Source organism: Leopardus geoffroyi, chromosome A3, assembly GCF_018350155.1.
Source record: "Leopardus geoffroyi isolate Oge1 chromosome A3, O.geoffroyi_Oge1_pat1.0, whole genome shotgun sequence".
NCBI classification, from domain to species: Eukaryota; Metazoa; Chordata; class Mammalia; order Carnivora; family Felidae; genus Leopardus; species Leopardus geoffroyi.
The window spans coordinates 114,904,393-114,927,232 of NC_059336.1; the positions used below are offsets into that span (position 1 = coordinate 114,904,393).

Here is a 22,840-nt window from a genome sequence, read left to right on the forward strand (position 1 = left end):
GAGCCATTTTCTATCGTTGGTGAGTCCAGCTTTCAGAGTTACTGGGCTTAATTTGTAGGAGTCCCAGACCTCGCCAGCAAGAAACTTCTTGGCACCTCCATCCACCAATGGATCTTTTAAAGGAGTCCACTCTATGCTTTGGTGGACAAGAGTCTCAGGCTGACAACATATTTTGTAATTCTACAAAACTGTCAGGAACATTTCAGAAGCTTGCTACTCAAGGATACTCCACTTTCAGCAGACTACTCGAGGATACTCCACATTAGGAAATACTGGTCCACACGGTTACATGTGAAAATAAGTAAAGAATAAACTAGAGCACTTCCATCACCTGATATCATTTTCTTTTCCTTAGCTACACCAATGCTAGACAAGAAATGGGAGTGTCCTTATAGCAAGGTACAACTTGTTCAGAGCCAGGCAAGGCTCAGAGAACATGAATAAAAAGAGCCATTGCACACTAGGGCAGTCTTTGTCTTTGGAAAGAAAGATACAAAAAAAAAAAAAAAAAATCCAAGCATTCAAGCATTATCCCAAGCATTGTCAGAACTGGAAGTGCCTGTGGAATTTTATAGATGGGAAGGGGTCTTGCCAAAAATGTCAGAGAGAAGAGCAGATCCTTGGCTGTCACCTGAGCTTGTCTCCTACACTGGGACTTTTTTATGGCTTCATCTAACCCAATGCTTGGTTGCCAAAATTCTCTAGACCAGTTGAGTAGGGCCTCTGTCTATTCATAACAAAGTCATAGGGAAGCTTGGGAAATGTGTGTGTGTGTGTGTGTGTGTGTTTACATATACACATTTATATTTACATATACACATTTATATTTACATTTTTTATATATTTATGTGTATATATTTGTGTGTGTGTACGCATGTGTGTACTTTTGGTGGGGTGGGGGGATAAATTCACAAGCTCTGCTCACAGACCCACCATGGAAGCACTTCTATTTAGCTCCAGGCAAAGTGTTTCATGCCTTTCCTGGAGTTGCTACTTTATTGGCGTCCTAGATGGGGCTGTTGGGGCTGTATGATTCATTCACAAGATTCTTGTCACTCCAGTTCCTACTTCCATGTGAGATTCTTGGAATAATGGTGATAATAAGATAGAAATAATGAATAGGGAACATTCAATATAGGGAAGACACTGATAGTGATCAAGACTGAAAAATGACACATGCCAGGTCACTAAGGACTATTAAGTATTCTGGTCTGGCTACTCAACTGGAGAGAAAGGGCAGCCAAGAATCACAGGGATAGAAAATCTGCTAAGGGGCCATGAAGTGTCCCTGAAATAACTGTGGTTGCAATTCTATGTTCACCATCCCTGGAATCCTCTCCTATTCTCCCTTCCTTTAGGTCTTCTGTCTTCCTTCACATCTGCTTATGTCTTAAGTCTATGACTTCTAGACTAGGCAGCTTCTTGGAACATGGGGGGAAATGTTTTAGCCTCCATACAGGAAACCTCAGGCCCACAGGTTCTTAAGTCTATCAATACATCTGGTTCTCCTGACAGAAAAGGGGCCAAGTCCATCCTGCCTCCACCTTCTTTGCACACCCTGGGTCTGGGCTTCTGGGGGGACTGGTGGCTGTATTACATAAGTTGCATTTTATCTACTTCTACTTCTGGAAGAGTGAGGCTGAGACCTGGGCTCTTTTCTAGGTCTCCAAGGAGTCAAAATGTCAGATGGGTGAAAGCTAAGATTGGATTCCCTTCCCACAGTCTGGTTCTTCTCTCTCCCTATAACTTTTTTATATTCTACATTTCTTTGGGATTGTAGAATTTCCCATATGATCATAATCAGATACCTGTTTTCTGTTTACTGGGTGTTCTCTGTCCTCAGAGCACGTTATAGGGATTATGAGAGTAAAAATAGCTACAAACCATCTCTGTGTGGTTTTTCAGAAGACAGGCCTCGGGGCCGGTACCTGCCTCAGCCCCACAGACCCTAGACTCCTGCTGCTTCCTCCTCTCCTGCCCCCACTCTGACTCTCTCTTGGCCGTTTCTCAGTGCTGGTTCTTCCTCAGTGCTAAGTGAGAACTTTGTCAAGGAAGCAGTTTCTCCCCTGCCTCTAACCCCTGTAATGGGTCAAAGGACCATTCTAGGAGAGACGTCGAACTGGGAAAGCCTAGTCTCTGCTCTCTGTTGCTGTCTGAGGGTTCTAGTCTCAGAGGAACTTGGTTTAAATCCTGGTTCCCCCTTACCAGACATGTGAGTTACTTAACCCCTCTGATCCCAGACAGCTTCCTTATATAGAAAACAAGAAATTATATCTAGGTCATAGGGATGTTGTACAAAGTAAATAAGATCCATTTAGAATGACCAGCCCAGGACCTGGCACATATTCGCGACCTCGTAAATCTTTGTCCTCTTCAAAATGTCTCCCACTGTGGAAGTGATTTAGCTTTGGCCTGTAGGCTGGCCTCAGAACTGGAGGCCTCCCACTGCAGCCTTTATAGCAAGAGCCATATACTCGCCTAAAAGAGCTTCAAGTTGTTAAATCAGTAAGGCGATGTGGACGTCCTAATTTCTCCAGTTGTCACGAAATGTATTAAAACAAAACTAACAGTATAAGCAGCCCCTGAAATCTGTCAGTGAGAATTTCTCAGTGTGCTGTGATATGGATGGGGCAGCCTAGCTCATGAGATTAAAACCCATGCTTCAGAAAACCAGCAGATATCATGTCCTGAGACTTGGGAATTACTCACGGATGGCTAAAATCTCAAACATTAACCCTCAGATGCAATGATCAGCTGGCTTTTATGGCTCTGGAGAAAGGGGTAGACCTCTTCCAAAAGTGCGGCACTGGTGCCATTCGCAGAAGACAGCATCGTCCAGGCAGGGACAAGACCGCAGTGAAGGATGTGTGAGAATGGAAGCCTCCATGCAGGTGACTCCAGTTTCCACATCTTCTCCCTGAACACGGGGAAAATGAAACCTTCCAGAGAACAAGTCTGAGGTGGCTAGCTCGCCTTCTGCCCCTGATTACTTTGGGGACTATGTTCTACTTTGGGGTTGTATGCTTTAGGATATTAACAGTGGTTTAATGGACTTTTTTTTTTTTTTCCAGAAGAGAAGGAGTTCCTTCCTTTTTAAAAGAAAAATCAAATAACAGCAATAGCACCACTATGTTCCTGTGGAGCATTCTGGTTCAGTGACAAATTTAGAATGGGAACAGCAGGTGATCTCCCTGTAGAGGCCTGCACCCTGAATTGTCATCTGACAGACTACTGTAATAAAACTGGGTTGGGGAGGGCTGAAGGAAGCTCTCAAATTTTCATATGATAAATACTTTGAGGATATCAGTATATAAGACTGAATTCTGCATCTCTGCACTGGGGAGTGTTGATATTTAGGAAGGAAGGTAAGTTCTGGGTCTACAGTGCTGGCTCAGGGATCCTGACTTATCTATAAGGTACAATGAGGTGCTCTTTAAGCCTCTCTGACCCTATAGTTGATCAATACACAGTACAGTGTCTAGGATACAGCAGAGTAACATTAAAACTGATAAATGACAGACACATAGACCAATGGAATAGAATAGAAACCCCAGAACTAGACCCACAAACATATGGCCAACTAATCTTCGATAAAGCAGGAAAGAATATCCAATGGAAAAAAGCCAGTCTCTTTAACAAATGGTGCTGGGAGAACTGGACAGCAACATGCAGAAGGATGAAACTAGACCACTTTCTTACACCATTCACAAAAATAAACTCAAAATGGATGAAGGACCTGAATGTGAGACAGGAAACCATCAAAACCCTAGAGGGGAAAGCAGGAAAAAACCTCTCTGACCTCAGCCACAGCAATTTCTTTCTTTTCTTAAATTTTTTTTTAATGTTTACTTATTTCTGAGGCAGAGAGAGACAGAGCATGAGTAGGGGAGGGTCAGAGAGAGGGGGAGACACAGAATCCGAAACAGGTTCCAGGCTCTGAGCTGGCAGCACAGAGCCCGACACAGGGCTCGAACTCACAAACCGTGAGATCACGACCTGAGCCGAAGTCGGTTGCTCAACCGACTGAGCCACCCAGGTGCCCCAACCGCAGCAATTTCTTACTTGACACATCCTGAAAGGCAAGGGAATTAAAAGCAAAAATGAACTATTGGGACCTCATGAAGATAAAAAGCTTCTGCACAGCAAAGGAAACAATCAGCAAAACTAAAAGGCAACCAATGGAATGGGAAAAGATATTTGCAAATGACATATTGAACAAAGGGCTAGTATCCAAAATCTATAAAGAGCTCACCAAACTCCACACCTGAAAAACAAATAATCCAGTGAAGAAACAGGCAGAAGACATGGATAGACACTTCTCTAAAGAAGACATCCTGATGGCCAACAGGCACATGAAAAGATGCTCAACGTCGCTCCTCATCAGGGAAATACAAATCAAAACCACACTCAGATACCACCTAACGCCAGTCAGAGTGGTTAAAATGAACAAATCAGGAGACTATAGATGCTGGAGAGGATGTGGAGAAACAGGAACCCTCTGGCACTGCTGGTGGGAATGCAAACTGGTGCAGCCACTCTGGAAAACGCTGTGGAGGTTCCTCAAAAAATTAAAAATAGACCTACCCTATGACCCAGCAATAGCACTGCTAGGAATTTACCCAAGGGATACAGGAGTGCTGATGCGTAAGGGCACTTGTATACCAATGTTACAGCAGCACTTTCAACAATAGCCAAATTATTGGAAGAGCCTAAATGTCCATCAACTGATGAATGGATACAGAAATTGTGGTTTATATACACAATGGAATACTATGTGGCAACGAGAAAGAATGAAATATGGCCTTTTGTAGCAATGTGGATGGAACTGGAGAGTGTTATGCAAGGTGAAATAAGTCATACAGAGAAAGACAGATACCATATGGTTTCACTCTTATGTGGATCCTGAGAAACTTAACAGAAGACCATGGGGGAGGGGGGGGGAAAAAGAGGCTAGAGTGAGAGAGAGCCAAAGCATAAGAGACTCTTAAAAACTGAGAACAAACTGAGGGTTGATGGGGGGGTGGGAGGGAGGGGAGGGTGGGTGATGGGTATTGAGGAGGGCACCTGTTGGGATGAGCACTGTGTGTGTTGTATGGAAACCAATAAAAAAAAAATAAAATTTTAGGTTGTGACCTCCCCCCCCAAAAACAACTGATAAATGAAATGGTTGTGTGACTATTGCCCGGTGTAAAGGGCTGCTCTGAAGCCCATCCTTAAAACAGAGTGTGGGGATGGGGACACTTAAGGCCAAGGACCTGGGGATGAGACCAAAGTCGTCTTCTGTTCAGGAGCCCATGATCCTTGGTGACGTTACTTCCACATGCAGCTTTGCAAGTGGACCAAGTCAGACATTCAAGCCCTGCTTACTTGCCTTTAATTAAAACCATGTTCTGGCCTTGCTGTTATTCATTCATTTGTTCTTCATTCATTATTCAACAAGTATTTTTTTGAATAAATATTGTGTCTATCATGTCCATGTAGTGTTTTCCACTCAAGGGGGCTCTGCTTTCTGAGCTTATCTGAAGAAAACAGATAAACATCTCTGCCCTTGGCAAACATATTGTGTTAGTAGATGTAATACTAGGTGCTGTAACAGACAATCCCAGAAATCTCAGTGGGTAAGCACAATACAGACTTATTTCTTGTTCCTATAAAGTCACCTAGATGATGTGGGAGCCAAGGGCAAGCTGCCCCCAAAATTTACCATTTTGGCATATTAATTTTATTGAATTAAAGTTATTTAAGAAATAACCAGGACAAGAAGAACATCCTGACTGCACCCCCGCCCCAGCCTTTGTCTCCAGAAAGCAGGAAATAAATTATCCCTGTGAAAGTTATCCTCTGTACCAAGACATCTTTGTCACCATAGATAGGAAATTTAGGGCAAAGAAGACTGTATAAACCTTGCTACTTTTATTAATTTACTACCCAGTCCAAATTCTGTTTAGAATTCCTTACCAACTGAAGCTCTTGAACATAAGTTTTCTTTGTCCTACAATTCCTAACACATTTGTTTCTTTGTCTAAAAAAATAGACATACTGCCAGGCTTGATCAGTTATTTGGGTTTCAATTTTGTTATTGGTCCTCTGTGTGCAGGTAATTAAACTTTGTTTTTCTTTTTCTCCTGTTTAACTCTCTCTTGTCAATTTAATTCTTAGATGGTCTAGAATCACCTTGAATAGTAGGGGGAAAATCTTCCTTCCTAATAGCTACAAGGGTGGTGGAAGGGAGTACTCAGATTTTTGTATTTATTTTTAAGTTTATTTGTTTATTTTGAGAGAGAGAGAGAGAGCGAGCATGTATGCACAAGCAGGAGGTGGGTGGTGGGAGAGGTAGAGAGAGGGAGGGAGAGAGAGAGAATCCCAAGTAGGCTTCATGCTATCAGCGCAGAGCCTGACTCGGGGCTCAAACCCACAAACCATGAGATTACGACCTGAGCTGATAGCAAGAGTTGGATGCTTAACCAACTCAGCCACCCAGGCACCTCAGATTACTATACTTTTTAAAGCATTTAGGCTGACTGGAAGTTCTGCCATTTTCAGTGTGTGGCTTCCAAGGTCACCCTGGGCATTGACATTAGTGATCAGACAGTGGGAGAGAGAGGTTGGGAGCCTAGATATTGTGAACACCACATTCGCCCATATTATATTCGTGAGAACCCAGTCATAGGGCTCCCTTGCATATAAGGGGATGGGAAATGGTGAATGACCTCCCAGCAGAAACTCTTCATTAGAGAAGGAGGGCATGACTATTTGGTGAAAAGGTAGACATGTCTGCCATACTTACATTCTCTTGGGTGCAGAGAGAATAGGGTGCAGACAATAAACATGTAAGTAGGTACATTGTGTAGTATTTCAGATGATAATAAGGAAAACAAGTCAGGTGAGAGGAATAGGAGGTGCAAACAAATTGTGAAAATAATTTTCCTACATGGCTACTCATTGGGCCATATTGTCTACATAGCAAATGTGAGTTGATCCTTTGCATGAGCTACAAGTAAGGACTCTCCTTCCTGCCTTGTGCTGGAGCACTCAGATTGGAAAGAGAGACCTTACATTCTGTCCAGACAAGCCCATATTGTCCTCGCCACAAATGCCCCCAGGGTTACAGAGTTTATTGAGTACAAAAGACGTTATCAAAAAACATAACAGATGCAGACAGATAAAGTGGGTTTAAATTGCTTCTGGGCTTTTTCTATTCCTTGAGCTTTTGTGTGCCTGCAGTAACTGACCTAGGGTGAAATTCAGAAGCTTTTAGTTTTGACTCAGTTCCTTTTTCAATAATACCAACTTCTTGATTCCAGAAGGATCTACTTCCCAGATGTGTGTAGAATATCAAGGGTTGATTTCCTCCAAAGTAATAAAGGATGACTTGTTGCTGACGAATACTAGCTGATTACCAAAATGAACAATAGAAGGTTAGTTGGAAAGGAGCTAGGAAGGAACTGAATGTTGCTAATAACATGGAAGAAAGTTCTATTATTCAATGAGAGTCAGGGGGACCTAGTGGGCATTATGCTAAGTGAGAAAAGTCAGATTGAGAAAGCCAAATACCATATGACTTCAGTTATATGGGGAATCTAAAGAAACAAAAGAAGTGAACAAACAAACACAAATCAGAATCGGATCTATCCATACAGAGACCTGCTTGTTGCAGGGGGAGGGCGGTAGAGGGATGGGCAAACGGGTGAAGGGGTGTGGGAAGTGCGGGCTTCTAGTTATGGAACGAATAAGTGATGCGGATGACAAGTACAGAATAGGGAATGTAGTCAATGATATCGTAATAGTGTCGTATGGTGACAGAAGGGAGCTACGCCTGTGGTGAGCACAGCGCAATATACAGAGGCATTTAATACCTACGTTATACGGTTGAAACCAATGTAATCTGTGCCAACTATACTAAAAAAAAAAATCTAATGAATCAAGAAAAAAGTCAGGGGCTTAGACATTTCTGAAAATACACCCTATGCCTTGCATTGTGGGCTCATGCAATAAGCATTTATTGATCCTTCTTGCACACCTGGCAGTACACTAGGTCCCGGTGACACAGCAGTGACACAGTTCTGCTCCCCCACCCAGGGCTCACCACCCAGGCGTGGAAGACACTTCAGCCACCAGCAGGCTGGATTCCAGCTGCACTGAGAATGCCACGCTGACAGTCCTGCGTGTATGCTCCACGTTAGGGGAGAACCGTCCAAGAGATGATTTCTCTGCTGGGGAGTGGGTAACAGACAAGCGTGCTGTGGCATTATTGGCAAGTCAACCTCTTTGCCCCTCATCTTCTTTGTCTGGAAAGAGGAGAGAATAATAACTTCCCTGCCCATCTTGCAGGGCTGCTATAAAGATCAAATGAAATCATAATACGCTATTCAGGTGTCAAGAATGTGATTAGGGCTGGATGACAATCTAGATGTCTGGGAGCACACGGGAAGGCAGGTCCTGCACAGCGATGTTCCGGGAACATAGCAAAATCTTGAATCCAGCATGAGCATATCTAAGAGGGAGACCAGTCTTAGGAAAGAAACAAAAAACAAAAACAAACTTCATAAAAGAAACCCACCTCACCCCTGCAAAACAAAACAAAACAAAACAAAACAAAACCGCAAGTAATGGAATATTTTGAAAGGAAAGTGATTCTTTTTTTCTTATCATTTATTTGCTATTGAGAGACAGAGAGAGACAAAGCATGAGCATGGGAAGAGCAGAGAGAGGAGGAGACACAGAATCTGAAGCAGGCTCCAGGTTCTGTGCTGTTAGCATAGAGCCTGACACGAGGCTTGAACCCACCAACCACAAGATGATGACCTGAGATCAAGTTGGACGCTTAACCCACTGAGCCACCCAGGTACCCCTGTTTTTTTCTTTTCAAGTGACGTTTGTGGACAGTGAAAAAAAAACAAAGCAAAAAGAGAAAATGCCCTAAGGTACAGATCAAAATGCAAATTCAGGTGTGAAGCAAAGAAAGGAGCCCCCATGGAGTGAGGCAGCCCAGGCTGGTTCAGGCCTGGCAGGAGGACTTCTGCAGGCATCAGGACCTGCCTGGATGTGTGCATGGCCTGCCTGCTGGAGCACCCCTCCAAAGTAATAGAGGCTGGACAGCTGTTGTCTGGCTCTGATCAGACCTCCAGAGAATATTCCAAAAGTTCTCCTGAGTTGCTTTTCCTCCAGGGGGTGCTTGGACCCAAGGGAGCTCACCGTTCCAGAAATAAGGACTTCTCTCGGCAGTGTTTTCATTCTTCACTCTCGTGATTTCCCACAAGTGTTGTTCCAGAAGGGAAGATGCTTCTGTTCAGGGGGCCTCGGGACTCATTTGGCTTTTCCGTGGACTTTGAGACTTCACGTGCCCACACAGTATCTATTATAAACCAAGGCATTCCTTAGGGAAAACAGGGTAAGTTCACATAGTGTAAGCCATAGTGGCCCTATCTCAAGCCCCGAGATCCCATTCATTCAGCCCAAATTTGAGAATTCATCCCAACATTGAAAGCATATGCAGGAGATCTTCAGCTTGGGGAGGTGGGGGGAGGAAATGCTTACTTTGGCCTGTTTTCTTCTAATTTGTGACATGTTGAAAACTTACAGAGAAGGAAATGGTCCTTGTTTTCTGTTGGATAATGAGCAAGGGTACAAAGTCAAAGTTTTGCCAAATCTCAGTATTACTGAGATAAACCAGTTACTATAGTTAGTACAGAAATAAAACCTGAATGACAACAAAGGCCCTTATTAAAAATTTATTTCACTTCTGTTTTTTAATGCTCACAGTAACAGAGGAATTTCACATCTAGATAGAGAAAGAGGCCGAAGGTCAGCTGCCTAAACTGGGTCTCATTTAATTCTTCCTAGACAGGATTCTTACAAAGTAGGCAGTCACCCCCATTTCACAGATGAGATTGAGACCAAGAGAGTGATTTTTGCCAAAGGTCACACAGCAGTTCCAGAGCCATTATTTAAGCCTCACTACCCAACCCTCAACACTGAGCTCTTTCCTCTGCCCCCCACCTTCACCTTGAGAGTCTCCTAGGACTTTGGCTGCAGTCTAGCCAGGAGGAAGTAAAGAACTTGCAAAACTGCTTGGATCAGTGGATGGAGGAAAAGCCTGTCAACCACAGAGATGTGAGTGTGGTCAGGGAGTATTGCCCTATTATGAAATACCACCCAGACTCAGTCCTTCTACCTCTCCCCACCTCCTTCCTTCTTCTTCCTTTTGGAGCACTTCTCAATCTTGCCTCTATTGACATTTAAAGACCAGATAGTTCTTTGTTGTGTGTGTGTGTGTGTGTGTGTGTGTGTGTGTGCGTGTGTGTGGTGGGGGGGGGGGTGCTGTCCTCTGCATTGTAGGGTGTTTAGTAGCATCCCCAATCCCCAGTTTCTTATCCACTAGATGCCAGTAGCACCTCTCAGTCATGGTAAGGACATGGGAATATCTCCTCCCATCAACCCCCCAGTTAAGAACCATTGTTTTATGGTGACCGGTCATCCCACTTTGTCGTGGACTGAGAGGTTGGCCCCAGTATCAGTGTTTAAAGCAGGATAGTGGGGACCAAACAGGGACGCTTGGTCACCCTACAAGTGAGATTTCATCTCCTGCTTAAATAAAGTCTGCGGAGCAAGAGGGCATTGTGTTGACAATGTCCTGGCAATCTGCGGTTTCAGTGAGCTGTTGCTACACGGACTACTTCTGCCTGATCCTCCTTTCTTCCTCCAGGTAGCCTGCGAGGGGCTCAGGGGAAGTGACCTCCTTCAGACAGGCTGGCTGAGTGGCCACGTGCGTTGTTAGAGGACTGAAGAAGACGGGCGGGAACACTCGTGTGTGTGCACGTGTGTGAGCTGGGAGGCACAGGTGGGTGCTGACCACAGAGAGCCTATGGCGCTGCCCAGGTGGGCGACGTTCAGGTGTGTTCACACCAGAAATTGATACTGGATGGGAGAAGGCTTTCAGCTCTGTGTTAAGTTGGCCTGTGCCTCTATGGTGTGGCTGTTTTAACTTATTGATATTGATATTGGTTTATTGTTGATATTTTGAAATATTCTTAGGAGTTACTCTGGGAGCCAATGAGAGGCCTTTCCCTGAGAGAAATAAACAAAAGAAAAACTTCAAAAATGGTTTGTTATCAGGATGATTTTTGTTGTGCTGTTGAGAATACAGGTGCAATAGTTGGAAATATTTGGGTTCTTGGCAACCTTACCAAGTACTACTAAAACGTATCATTTGCCTCTCAGGCACTCAGCTCTTGGGGTCATGCATATACCCATTTACAGGATGAAAGCAGCTGAGTTCTGAGGACGACAATGCTGAGGTCCAATGCTAGGTTTTGCTTCTGGATCACTGGGCTCCGTGGCTTGTGACCCCTGTGGTCCTCCAGGCTGTGGGAGAATGAGTCCTTTGTCTAAGTGCTGAGTCTGGGTTGCTGTAAACCTGAATGGTAAAATGACAAGTGTGGACGTGGAGGGTGTGGGTCATTTCTACTGCCGTGGCTCTGCGCATGGCCCTTCTTCCTTCTGTGGCTGCAGCAGTGGGGAGAAGAAGCAGGTTCCATGAGGGCAGTGCTAATGACAGCAGGTCACCTGGTGGCAAGGCCCTCCCCTTCGCAGTTTCTGTGTTTATGCATGGGCCTTCCACTGTGCTCTTTGACACTGGTGTGGGGAGGGTGATTTACCATGTAGGAGTGTTTGCATTTTTCTTGATTATGTAAACCGGTAGCTTTTGCCAAGAACACCCTGTGCCCTGAGGCTCTAGGCTGGTTTCTTCCGATTGGCTGGCCAGGTTTCATTTTATTGGGAGGTGTAGTTTCCAAGTTGTCAAGGGGCCATACCTGCTGGTGCCTCTTGGGAGCAAAGCACCGGGAAGCAGGGGGCCCACACCCCATCCAGTAACAATGACAGCGGATGAGTTGGTGTTCTTTGTGAACGGCAAAAAGGTAAGATCAGCTGGCCTTTGGTCTGGCTTCTCCGCTCCCCCGAACGGAAGTTTGTCCTTAGGAAGAGGCCTGTTCTCTCTTTCCTATTCTCTTTCTCTCTCTCCCTCCAAAGCCTTGCTGCATTTGGGGTAACACTGGGGAGAGAAAACCTTCTCAGAGCTAGAACACAGTCAAAACACTCCAGGGGCAAAGGAGGTGGGGGGGGGAGGCAGGCGAGAAGAGCGGTCTGAGTTGCCAGCGACTCTGCAGCAGCAGAGAGCCGGAAAAGGGCACAGGGTCCTGGGTGAGACTGGAGGTCACCCACCACGCCTCCGTCTTTGTGTTATTCCAACACACACTGAGGCTTTCGTTGTTGTCTTTACTGAGAGAAGGAGCAGGAACTTGTTTTCTTGCTAATACCGGGATAGAAGATGTTCGTAGCCTTTGATTCAGATATTTCACATACATAAATGTGACAGCTAACTTGTGAGGACATTTACTGACATCTTGTGGCAAGCCAGAGTTTTTGTTTTTTTTTTCCCCCTGTAAGGGGCATGTTTCTCTCCCCTCTCCCCCTCCCCAGTATTGCAATAAATGTTTCTAGTCTCTTACTTTGATAAAATTGCTCCCTGGATGACCTCCGTTGGTGCATAGGGACGTGGGGAAGGTAGGGGTTGTGGAGCAGAGGGGCCTTATGATGTGGGTACCAGTCTTCCAGGCACAGCAAGACTATGAATCTTTGCCAATTTCACTGCAGGCGAGGGGTGGGGGGGTGTAAGCACATGCCTAGTCCCATCCCCTTCCCCCCCATACTGCTGGGGTACCCTGGCCTGCTCCGGAAACCCAGTAGGGAATGAGAGGGACAGTAAAAGGACAGCCATAGTTTTATCTTGTAAATGGCCATGTGGATGGTGTGAGTGATGAATGTGTCCAAGGTGCCCAACCCCCTCCAAACAAGGGTAGTTTTATCTGTTTTGCTCTCTTGGCACTTTCGAGTTGAGAGATTGGGTGACGTTTGAGGTAATTTTCAAGAACGAAAATGTACTTCACAGGGCGTGCAGTGGTTAAATTGTCAGGATGTGTTTGCGTGACTAGCAAGGGCATTGCGTGAGCCATGGCAACATCCGTGCTCTGAAGACCGTTGGATTCAGTTTGAGTGGTGCCACCGGGAGGCACTGAGGATGAGGTCAGCCGTGTTCTTCCGCGTTCAGTGTGTCTCTCCCTGTAGATTTCTTTTCAGGACTGGCATCTGGCAGCTAGCCATGAGGCAGGGCAAACTTCCCTGTTGACGCTTGTGAGACTTTGGCATCTGACATTTCCAACAATTTTGTTGCACTCAGCGGTTGCGTTGGAGAGTGTCAAGAAACAGTAGAGTTGGCTTTCTGGAAGGCTTACCCGCACAAAGCATCTTCTGTGGGATTTTTCTAGTCAATGTTTGCGCGGGAGCACCTGGATTCAGTGACTTCCAAGGCCATGTCTTACTCTAAGATGCTATTATTTGTTATGCCATCAGTTTGTGTGCGACAGGACAAGATTCTGCTCTTCTTTAGGGATGGTGTGCTGTGACCCACTGGATCTGAAAAGGACATTTCAGGGTCCAACTGGCTTGGCAAAGCTGTGTCCCGCGTATTTTCGTTTCACTTTAGAAGAGCAATTTCAAATTTCTAGATGGTGTCATCACATCAAACCCTACTATCCTTGGAAGCTTTTCCTACTGTCAGTGTCTGTGATGCGTACTCAGGTTCTAAGTTATAAACCTGTGGCCTCTTGAGAATCTGCTAGAAAGGGAGAGAGGCAGTATAAGAGTGATGAGGTGAAAGCAGTGCTTCGGAAACAAGACCAAGCAGGGATTCCCAGGCAGGTCAAGGCAGCTGTGAATAAGTTTGCTTCCATTTCTATTTCCAAGATCTTTCTATATCTAACTCTTTTGGAGTTGGATATTATGCAGAGAACTTACCAGAGAAGCTGCTGGAATTGGTGACTCACTCTTTTTTTCTTTAAAATTTTTAATGTTTATTCCTGAAATAAAGAGAGAGAGAGAGAGAGAGAGAGACAGAGAGAGACAGAGACAGAAAGAGAGAGCATGAGCGGGGGAGGGCAGAGAGAGAGACACACACACACACACGCAGAATCTGAAGCAGACTCCAGGCTCTGAGCTGTGAGCACAGAGCACGATGCGGGGCTCAACCCTACCAACCGCAAGGTCATGACCTGAGGCAAATTCAGACGCTTAACCGACTGAGCCACTCAGGCACCCCAGAAACTAGTGACTCACTCTTAAATGTAAGCCTCTTATTCTCCCTGTGTGAGACCGTCCAGGACTCTGTCTCCACCAGCTCGGGTTCTGGACAGGGTATAAGATGCCACTGATCAAATACCTCAAGTGTTTTCTGTGGCAGTGATGGGCCTTGATGACCCGTGTCATATCCTCTGTTCTAGAGTCAGAGTTGGAGGGAAAGAAAGAACTGCCTAGGATTTTGGTGTTATCGTAGTGACAGTCATTTTGGTGGGCGGGATTCCAGAGGCAGTGACTCTGTTTCGTGGAGATTGAGGCACCTGGAGGAATCTGGCAGCTTTGGCACGTGGGGCGCAGCCAAAGGTGTCCACGATGATCCCCACAAGAAGCAGGTGGCAGCTACAGAGAGCCTCTCAGTGGCTTCCACTCACTCACTCACTCACTCACCCCCATTTACAAGCTCCTCCGTGGACTAAGCCTGTTGGGTATGTACACACTGGAGGAATATGATCTCTAAGACCAGGCATCAGCCATTCAGGAGCTTGTGAACCAGTTAAGGAGAAGGATTTTCATTCGGCAAAGTAATATATTGCAAAATGTGTTTCACAGAAAACTCTCCCCATGAGATCCTCTTTTCAGATATACCTTTTCTGTTTTAGAAGAGGGTGTATTTGTTTATTTTTTTAATGCCTGCCCAGATTCTTATTATTATTTTTTTAATATAATTTATGGTCAAGTTAGCTAACATACAGTATATACAGTGTGCTCTTGGTTTTGGGGGTAGATTCCCACGATTCATCACTTATATACAACACCCAGTGCTCATCCCAACAAGTGCCCTCCTCAATTCCCATCACCCATTTCCCTCACCTGCCCCGCCTTCTTAAACCACTTAGCACAGTGTTGGCATATAACAGGTGCCCAATTAATGAGGACAGAATGAGTGCATGAGTACTAAAAGCCCTTAGAAATCCTCTACTGAAGAAATTTAGTTTGTAAACTTTGCACTTTGAAATTATCTTAAATTTGCCTAAAACGTTGTAAGAAGAATACAAAGAGATATTACAGACTACTCACATTCACCAACTTAACATTTTGTCACATTTTACTTTATCATTAAATTTGTCATTCTCTATCTCTGTATGTACACACACATACACACACGTTGAGATGTTTATATGGTACACACACATATTAGATTTTTATGTATCTATTTATAGATATGCATGTAGATACATAGATGTATATAAGTACCTAATTAATTTTATGTATTTATTTATGTATATAATTAATAGAAATAAATACATAGAGTATACAATTTTCTTCTTGCACCATTTGAGGGTAAATTTCTGATATAATGCCATTTTACCTCTTAAACCAAGCGTAAGAATATTCTTATAGAGCCAGTGTCTCTAAAAATCGGGGAATGTGATATTGACATAACACTATTATCTAATCTGCCACCCCTCTGCAGCATATTCCAATGTCCCCATTAATGTCATTTTTAACTTCTCCTAGGGTCCCAGGGTCATACCACGGCAGGGTCCCAAGCCCGGGACCCAGGGTCATACTATGGCAGTCGGTTGCCATGTCTGTTAGTTTCCCTTGAGCCGGAATGGCCTTTAGCTTTCCTTGTCTTTTGTGACACTGATGTTTATGAAGAGACTAGACCTTTATTTCTTAGAATGTCTCTCATTTTGAGTTTGTGTCATGCTTTCTTATGATTAGATTCAGAGTCTGCATTTTGGGCAGGAATTCCAGAGAAGCGATAAGTGGTTCTCAGTGCATTGCATCAGGAGGCACATGATGTCAGTCTCCTCTATTATTTGGGATGCAAACTTTGATCACTTGGTTATGGTGGCATCCACCAGTTCTCTCCTCTTTGAGATTACTTTTTTACCATTTAGAGTTAATCAATAATCCATGAGAAGATCCTCTGAGTCTGTGAGACTATCTTGATCATCAACCTTTCACCCACTAGTTTTAGCTCCCATTGATGTTTCTTGACTTGGTCAGTTATTGTGCTGATTGCAATATTAGGCTAACTGTATTCATTAGTTGGAACTCTTCTGTCAGAAAGAACTTCCTTTCTCTCCAGTCTGTTTATTTATCAGTTACCACTTTGGACTCGTAAATTTTAGTTTTATTTAATGGTTTATAATCCATTAGAGCTATTATTTGTTTTGATGCTTAAATTTTATCAGAGCAATCTGCTGAACCCAGCATTTCCTAAGCTCATATCCCATGAAGCGTTTGTCCTTCAGAATGCCCACTGGCCCTGTCAAGAGAGGATTCTGTGGTGTTTGCCAGAGCAACCCTGTAGCCGTGCTGTGAGGTGGCATAGCCATTCTCTGTAGGAATTCAAGGAAGGTTGGACCAGGTGTGCCTGGAGTGATATAAAAAGTCTTTGCCGGAGAGGTTTCACCCTAGTATAAAGACTATATTGTCAGGAGAGTAGAAGAAGAAAAGGCTGAAAATGAAGATTAGTAACATAATGGAAAAAGGCCTTGGAAGACAGTCTAAGGAACTTGGATATTTTCTTGAACACATGGGAAGGTACAGAAGGCACGGAACAGGGGGCAGATGTGATGATAGCCGAGTTGGACGATAAGCAGAAGCTACAATTTGGGGGGAAGTAGTAAGCTAAGAGGCTTCTTCCTGCAGGAAAGGAGGTAGGAATCTTTATTTGTGTGTTTATGACTTCTCTGAGAGAAAAGAAATAGCTCCTTGTGTGTGCTTTGTAACCAGGACTTTGGACAAACTGGATCTGTGGGGTGTAATAAAAGAAAGCTAATTTGTTTTTCTACTTTCCTTTAAACTTTCTTCAAGGGGGCAAATTCTGTCAGTTTTATGACTTGTTGGGTTGCTCCTAATCAATAAAGCAGTGCTGTGGTCATTTCTAAGTTTCCATACACAGTCTCAATTCAGGGTAGAGAGGTGAGGATAGCAAGAAAGTTCTCATCTAATCAGTGCTTGTTAAGATGGCTTCCCACCATGGGGAGCATTCAACTGCAAGTCTCACGACATCGGGCATGTGCTTCCTCTGGCCTGCTGCTCTTCCTCAGTCTCCAGTTTAGGGAGGACTACTCCACACAGACTCTGTTGGAGGTCCCATCACCCTCTGCAGTCAGCGTTCTGGGGATGATTTAAACAACTCCACACCAACTTTCTCTCTTGTGCATGGACTACACTAGGTCCTCAGGCAACCCTCCACATCCTCTGCTCTCCCAAACTCTGAGAGTGCTCACCAATTCCAATGCTGCCATTTCTTCTTCAGTAAGCCTATGTCTAGCTTTTAGATACGCAGACCACTATATCCCCTGTTCTACAAGGGCTGTATGTTAGCTTCACATGTAGGGCTATGGAAGCCCCCTCACAAAGTTTGAGGCGTGAGATACCTCCTCTCCTCAAGCTTAAGAAGATGTAAGTCTCACACCACCATTCTCTGGAAAGAAATTCGTGTCACAAATTCTCTCTCTTTAATCATCCCAATCACCCAAACCCTATTACCCTTGATAACATATGATGAATGTGAGTAGTGAAACAGTTGTCATGGATTTCCTTAGACTATTTGCATTGAAAACTGGTACCTCACTTTGTAGACCACATTTTCATCCTGTTGAATATATCATTTGTGGACCTTTGTGTTGAGATCTCCTCCACATCTCCCATGTGTTGATGTTATTGACTGTGCTAGCCCAACACACACAATACTCCCTGTGAACACAGGCCAACAGACCAGCTCTCTACCTTCTGAGAATGTACCTGCTGGGAGGCATAGCCAGAGACCTGCATGCTGCCATTCTTAGCTGTCCCTGGCATTCACAGGTGTGATCTAACAGCTGGAAATGAGATGTTTGACTTTAAGGGGGCTCTGCCTGGCCAGCCCAACATGGCAGGTGCAATACCTAAGCCCTCCGTGGTAGGTCCAGAGCAAAGCACTAAGGTAGAATTTTAGAATTGGAGAATATCAGCATGTACACAGAACGGCTTGTAGTTCGTAGGTTCATTCTTGTGGAATTATCAAGAAAAAGACCTGGTTTTCATGATATTTTTAGCACATCCCTATTAACTCCACAGATTCTTGGGCAAGACAGTGGCTAAGTGTACCTAGGATATATTTTCTTTTTGTTTTTACTCTTATAGGTGGTGGAGAAGAATGCGGACCCAGAAACAACCCTTTTGGCCTACCTGAGAAGAAAATGTATCCTGACTTTGGAGGGGGAGGGGGCGATGGGGACTCATTCTCTAGGCCTTATGTCACTTTCTAGTGATGGGTGGGAGGCCGTGAAGTGTGGAGGACAGAGCTAGAGTCTGGCTCTGGGCCCCTGCTTTGTAGCTCTGTCACTCAGTAGCTGTGTGACTCTGGGAAGTCATCTGAACCTTCCAGGAGTAAAATTACCTGCTGTCCACTGAGAGGATTCTTCCTCATATTTCTTAAGATCTCTTCCAGGTAAGACTCAAGTGATGCCAGGGTTTAATCCAGGGCGTGTAAAATGAAGAGCTGTGAATGGCCCTCATTAGCCCTGGTTGAGCTTTGCCACCATTCCCCTTGAGGAGGGGGCCTTCCTCAGGAGATCCCTGCTGACCCATAGAGGGCTTCCTGGCAATCTTCCCAGCTCTGTGAAGGCGGAGGGAAGGTCGGAGGAAGGGGTGTTCTTTGGGAAAGGATGCCTGAACTGGGGAACTCTTTAGAGGTGCCATCCATTGTGGAGATGGTGGGCCCCAGGAGGCAAGTGACAGTGGAGTCCTGAGGGGCCCTTGGGATGCTCCTCTTCCCTCAGCGAAGGCAGGGTTCTGTAACATCTAATACCTTGTGGTCTTTCAAAGTAGGAAAGTACTCTGAGACCCTAGAACAGAAACAACAGAGAAAATATGATAGGAGCTGGCATTTAAAGAGCGTTTACTATAAGTAGGTGGAGTTCAAGGTGATTTTCATACCTGATGTCACTGATGTCCATAGCCATTCCTTTGACAGAGGAGGAAGTGAGGCTGGCACATGAGAAGGTCCTGCTTCTTGCTCATGTTCTGGGCAAATGCTAACAGAGCCCAGGCTAAAGCCCAGAGCCAGGCTCTTAACCTCCCACCCGTATTGGAAACTATTCAGGGTTGGTTGTCGGGATGATGCTCATCCTGACCTCCTCTCACCCCAGGGGCAGGGATGTCCAGTGGCTCATTCAGGTGATATGTCCTGGGACAACAAAGGATTTTTTCAGTTCCCACAGAAAAAAGTCTGAAGTCCATGGCCTTACCTCTAGTTCACTCACCTCTTATCAGATGGTGTCTGGCTCTCGTGTACTTTGTCCTGGATTTTCCATCTGGAGAGGGCAAGTCTGGCCTATTCCTTAGGCATGTTAGCAAACTCAAAGTTATCAATTTCTGCCAGTGTATGTAAGAGATGGCTCCAATAGTGGGCCCCAACCTCAAAGAATCTTCCTTTTAATTTATGTTCACATAGCCTATGGGTGGATATTCAAAAGCCCCTCATCCAACCCTGATTTTGGTTCCTGGACTTCATCAACCCAAAAGGTTCAAGGTGAAGAGGTGAGACTCAGTAGGTCCCAGAATAGATCAAAGTCTCTTTCAGGCGGGAGTGGTTTCATTGCATACCCAGCCGGGGTGATGTGAGGGCTGCCCCACATGCTCAGCCTTTGAGGTGCCAGATTCACCGGCCCAGTGAGACCACAGGGTTGGGAGCCTAGAAGAGCATGCCAGGAAGACCCTGCAGTCAAGAAAAATCTCCAGGATTGGAGAGCATTGGGACCCTAGTCCCAGGGAATACTTGAGTGCTGTCTGATGGGACCCTGATACCTTTCTTCTGTGCAGTGGGGGTGATCCCGTTCTCTGCCTTCTGGAGTGCAGTGCAGCCTTTTCTGGAGGCAGAGGCTGTGTGGGTCTGCTGCCTCCTTGGGTTGAGGGGCTTGAGCCTATGTGGGGCGATGGCTGGCTCTGCACATGCACTTCCCAGCGGCCCAGCAAAGACACTTCTGTGAGCTCATGTTCCTTAACCCTCGACCATCCAGTGGGGCTGAGCGGGACCAAGCTGGGCTGCGGAGAAGGGGGCTGCGGGGCTTGCACGGTGATGCTTTCCAAGTATGATCGTTTCCAGAACAAGATCGTGTATCCTTTGCCGGCTGACTGATTTTCCATGCAAGGACATGTGATGCAGGGGTCAGGTTGTGAGTGTGTGTGTGCATGTGTGTGTGTGCATGCACACGAGACCTTTCTTGATGTTTATTTAGAGACAGAGAGAGACAGAGCATGAAGGGTGAAGGGCAGAGAGACAGGGAGACACAGAATCCGAAGCAGGCTCCAGGCTTGAGCTGTCAGCACAGAGCCCGATGTGGGACTCAAACTCACAAACTAGAAGATCATAACCTGAGCCAAAGTCAGAGGCTTAACTGACTGAGCCACCCAGGCTCTCCTGAGACCTTTCTAAGATCCAGATTAATTTCCCATCCCACGAAATGCTTTACTTGGTCTCAACTGCCTACGGGATAAAGTCCAATCACTGTGCTTAGCACTCATGGCCCATAGAGGAAGGTGTGCCCCACCTTGCCTCTCCAGTTTTCTCCCTTTGTGGGACCAGCATCCCACCCTTAGGACAACTGTGGACTCCTAACACTCCCTTCCCGCTGATTTCCTGGTCTTTGCATAAGTTGTTATCCAAGTCTTAGAGTGCCCTTTTTCTAGACCTTCTCTACTTGGCTAACTCTTGCTAGCTCTTTCGGACTGGGTAAAATATTACCTCCTCCGAGAAGCCTTCCTTGACCTCCTAAAGTTGGGTTGGGTACGCCTTGTCTGTGCAGGTCCCACAGCACCTTGTGCTTAGCCCTCCTGAAACGCTTACTATAAACTCTTTAGATTGCATCTTTATGCTGGCTCTATTTTCCTGAGTTGACCACAGACTTCTAAAGAGCATCGTGCGGGGCGCCTGGGTGGCGCAGTCGGTTGAGCGTCCGACTTCAGCCAGGTCACGATCTCGCGGTCCGTGGGTTCGAGCCCCGCGTCGGGCTCTGGGCTGATGGCTCAGAGCCTGGAGCCTGTTTCCGATTCTGTGGCTCCCTCTCTCTCTGCCCCTCCCCTTCATGCTCTGTCTCTCTCTGTCCCAAAAATAAAATAAACTTTATAAAAAAATGTCCTTTAAAGAGCATCGTGCACACCTCCATTTCCTCAGCCCCCAGCAGAATGCCTGGCATGTGACTGGCCCTCAGTAACTGATGTTGAGTAAATGGATGAGGGGTTCATAGAAAAATGGATATCAGGAAGCCCTGTGTAAGGGGCTGGTGTCTCATGTTCCCCGTGGACTGCCCCTCCCTGTTCCCCACAGAGCATGGGAGAAAAGGAGGTAGCTGAGAGCCGGGGAGCAAAAGGGACTGGAGCTTCTGAAACTGGAGAGGCTTCGGAAGGGCCCTACAGAGAGAGGAGCATGCGCTGGGCCTGGAACCTGCGGCAACTTCCTCTTGACTCAGCCTCCAGGGTCGGGCTAAGAGGTGACTGCAGGTGACCCTGGCGCCCGTGCTCCAGCTCGGAGGCCTAGGATGCACTGATGCATGCTCCATAGGACCCTGCAGGGGCTCGTGTCTCCCCGGGGTATCGGGGGAGGGGGGCTTTCTTTGTTGCTAGCCCAGAGTCCTGGGTGGAGACTTGAGGACAGCGGTGGAAGAGGCCAGAATGTAATGTAGAGTGAGGAGTAATGACACAAAGCATCTCAAAGTCTCTGATGGCCTGTGTGGACAATGAAATGACCTTAATCTGGGGCTCCAGCCACTTTTCTGCCAATGCCTGCCTGGCCCCCATCTGCTCTATGCATCATGTTGCCGTGACGACTGTGGAAGGAATAGGAAGCACCAAGTCGAGGCTGCATCCTGTGCAGGTAACTGGAGGAAACAGAAGCTCAGGCCAGGGCTACAGACTTGCTTTGGAATGTGAGGCTGAGTGTCACTGCCTGGCCAGGAGGCGCTGTGGCCCAGCCACCTCTCTATCTCCTCTGGGGGTGGAGAGGTGGCAAGACGAGGCCCCAGGTCTAAAGCTCCCTCCTGGGACAATTGCATGACCCCGAGGGAACCACGAGGTCAACCAGATCTGGTGGCCAGGGCAGTCGGGTCATGCCAGACCTCGAGGGGGAAGGGGCGATGGATGTTTCCACCTAGCCCCCCGAGTGTGCTTAGGGAACCCCTGTCATCTCATATTCAAGATTCCAAAAGCTCTGTGCTCTTGATTAAGAAGCCTGCCTATTCCCTGCTCCTTCGAATGGTAATCCCATGGCTCCTCTCATGTCCTGCCTAAAGATAATACAGATGTGAGCTACAATGCCTCTATCGTCACTAACATGGAGGTTAGGACGGGCTTAAGAAGAGAATAGAGGCATCTGGATGTCTGACCGAGGCTTTTTTCCTGATGGTATGAGGCCACCTGGCAGTGGATGGAAATTAGGTACAAAGAGTGGACAGTAATCTGAGAGGTTTTGTGGAGAGAATCCAATGCTTTGGGGCAACATGGAAAGAAATGATAGCAGAGCACTGTGGGAAGGGAAGGCCCTTGTTTCCAGAGCTCTTCGTGTGGGGAAACTGATGCAGGGGTCTTCTGGACATTATAGTCACAGAAGGTACCAGAGGCAGGCCCACTGGCCATTTGAGGAGACATGTTGCTCAGATCGTGCCTTCCTTGGGCACTTTTACGTGAATGTGGGGCCAGGGCCTCTGGC

General features: G+C 46.0%; 1 protein-coding gene across 2 annotated transcripts in view; it reads left to right on the forward strand.

Annotated features, from left to right (window-relative positions):
• The first annotated feature begins 11,786 nt into the window (after nt 1–11,786).
• Nucleotides 11,787–22,840, forward strand: part of LOC123581274 (xanthine dehydrogenase/oxidase) — a 59,006-nt gene continuing 47,952 nt past the window's right edge. For both annotated transcript variants that reach the window (XM_045447242.1, XM_045447243.1), the window contains exons 1-4: nt 11,787–11,918; nt 18,280–18,337; nt 20,157–20,253; nt 21,901–22,009. In XM_045447242.1, coding sequence (XP_045303198.1) covers nt 11,877–11,918; nt 18,280–18,337; nt 20,157–20,253; nt 21,901–22,009 — 306 coding nt within the window. In that variant the 5' untranslated portion in view covers nt 11,787–11,876. The remainder of the gene's footprint in view (nt 11,919–18,279; nt 18,338–20,156; nt 20,254–21,900; nt 22,010–22,840) is intronic.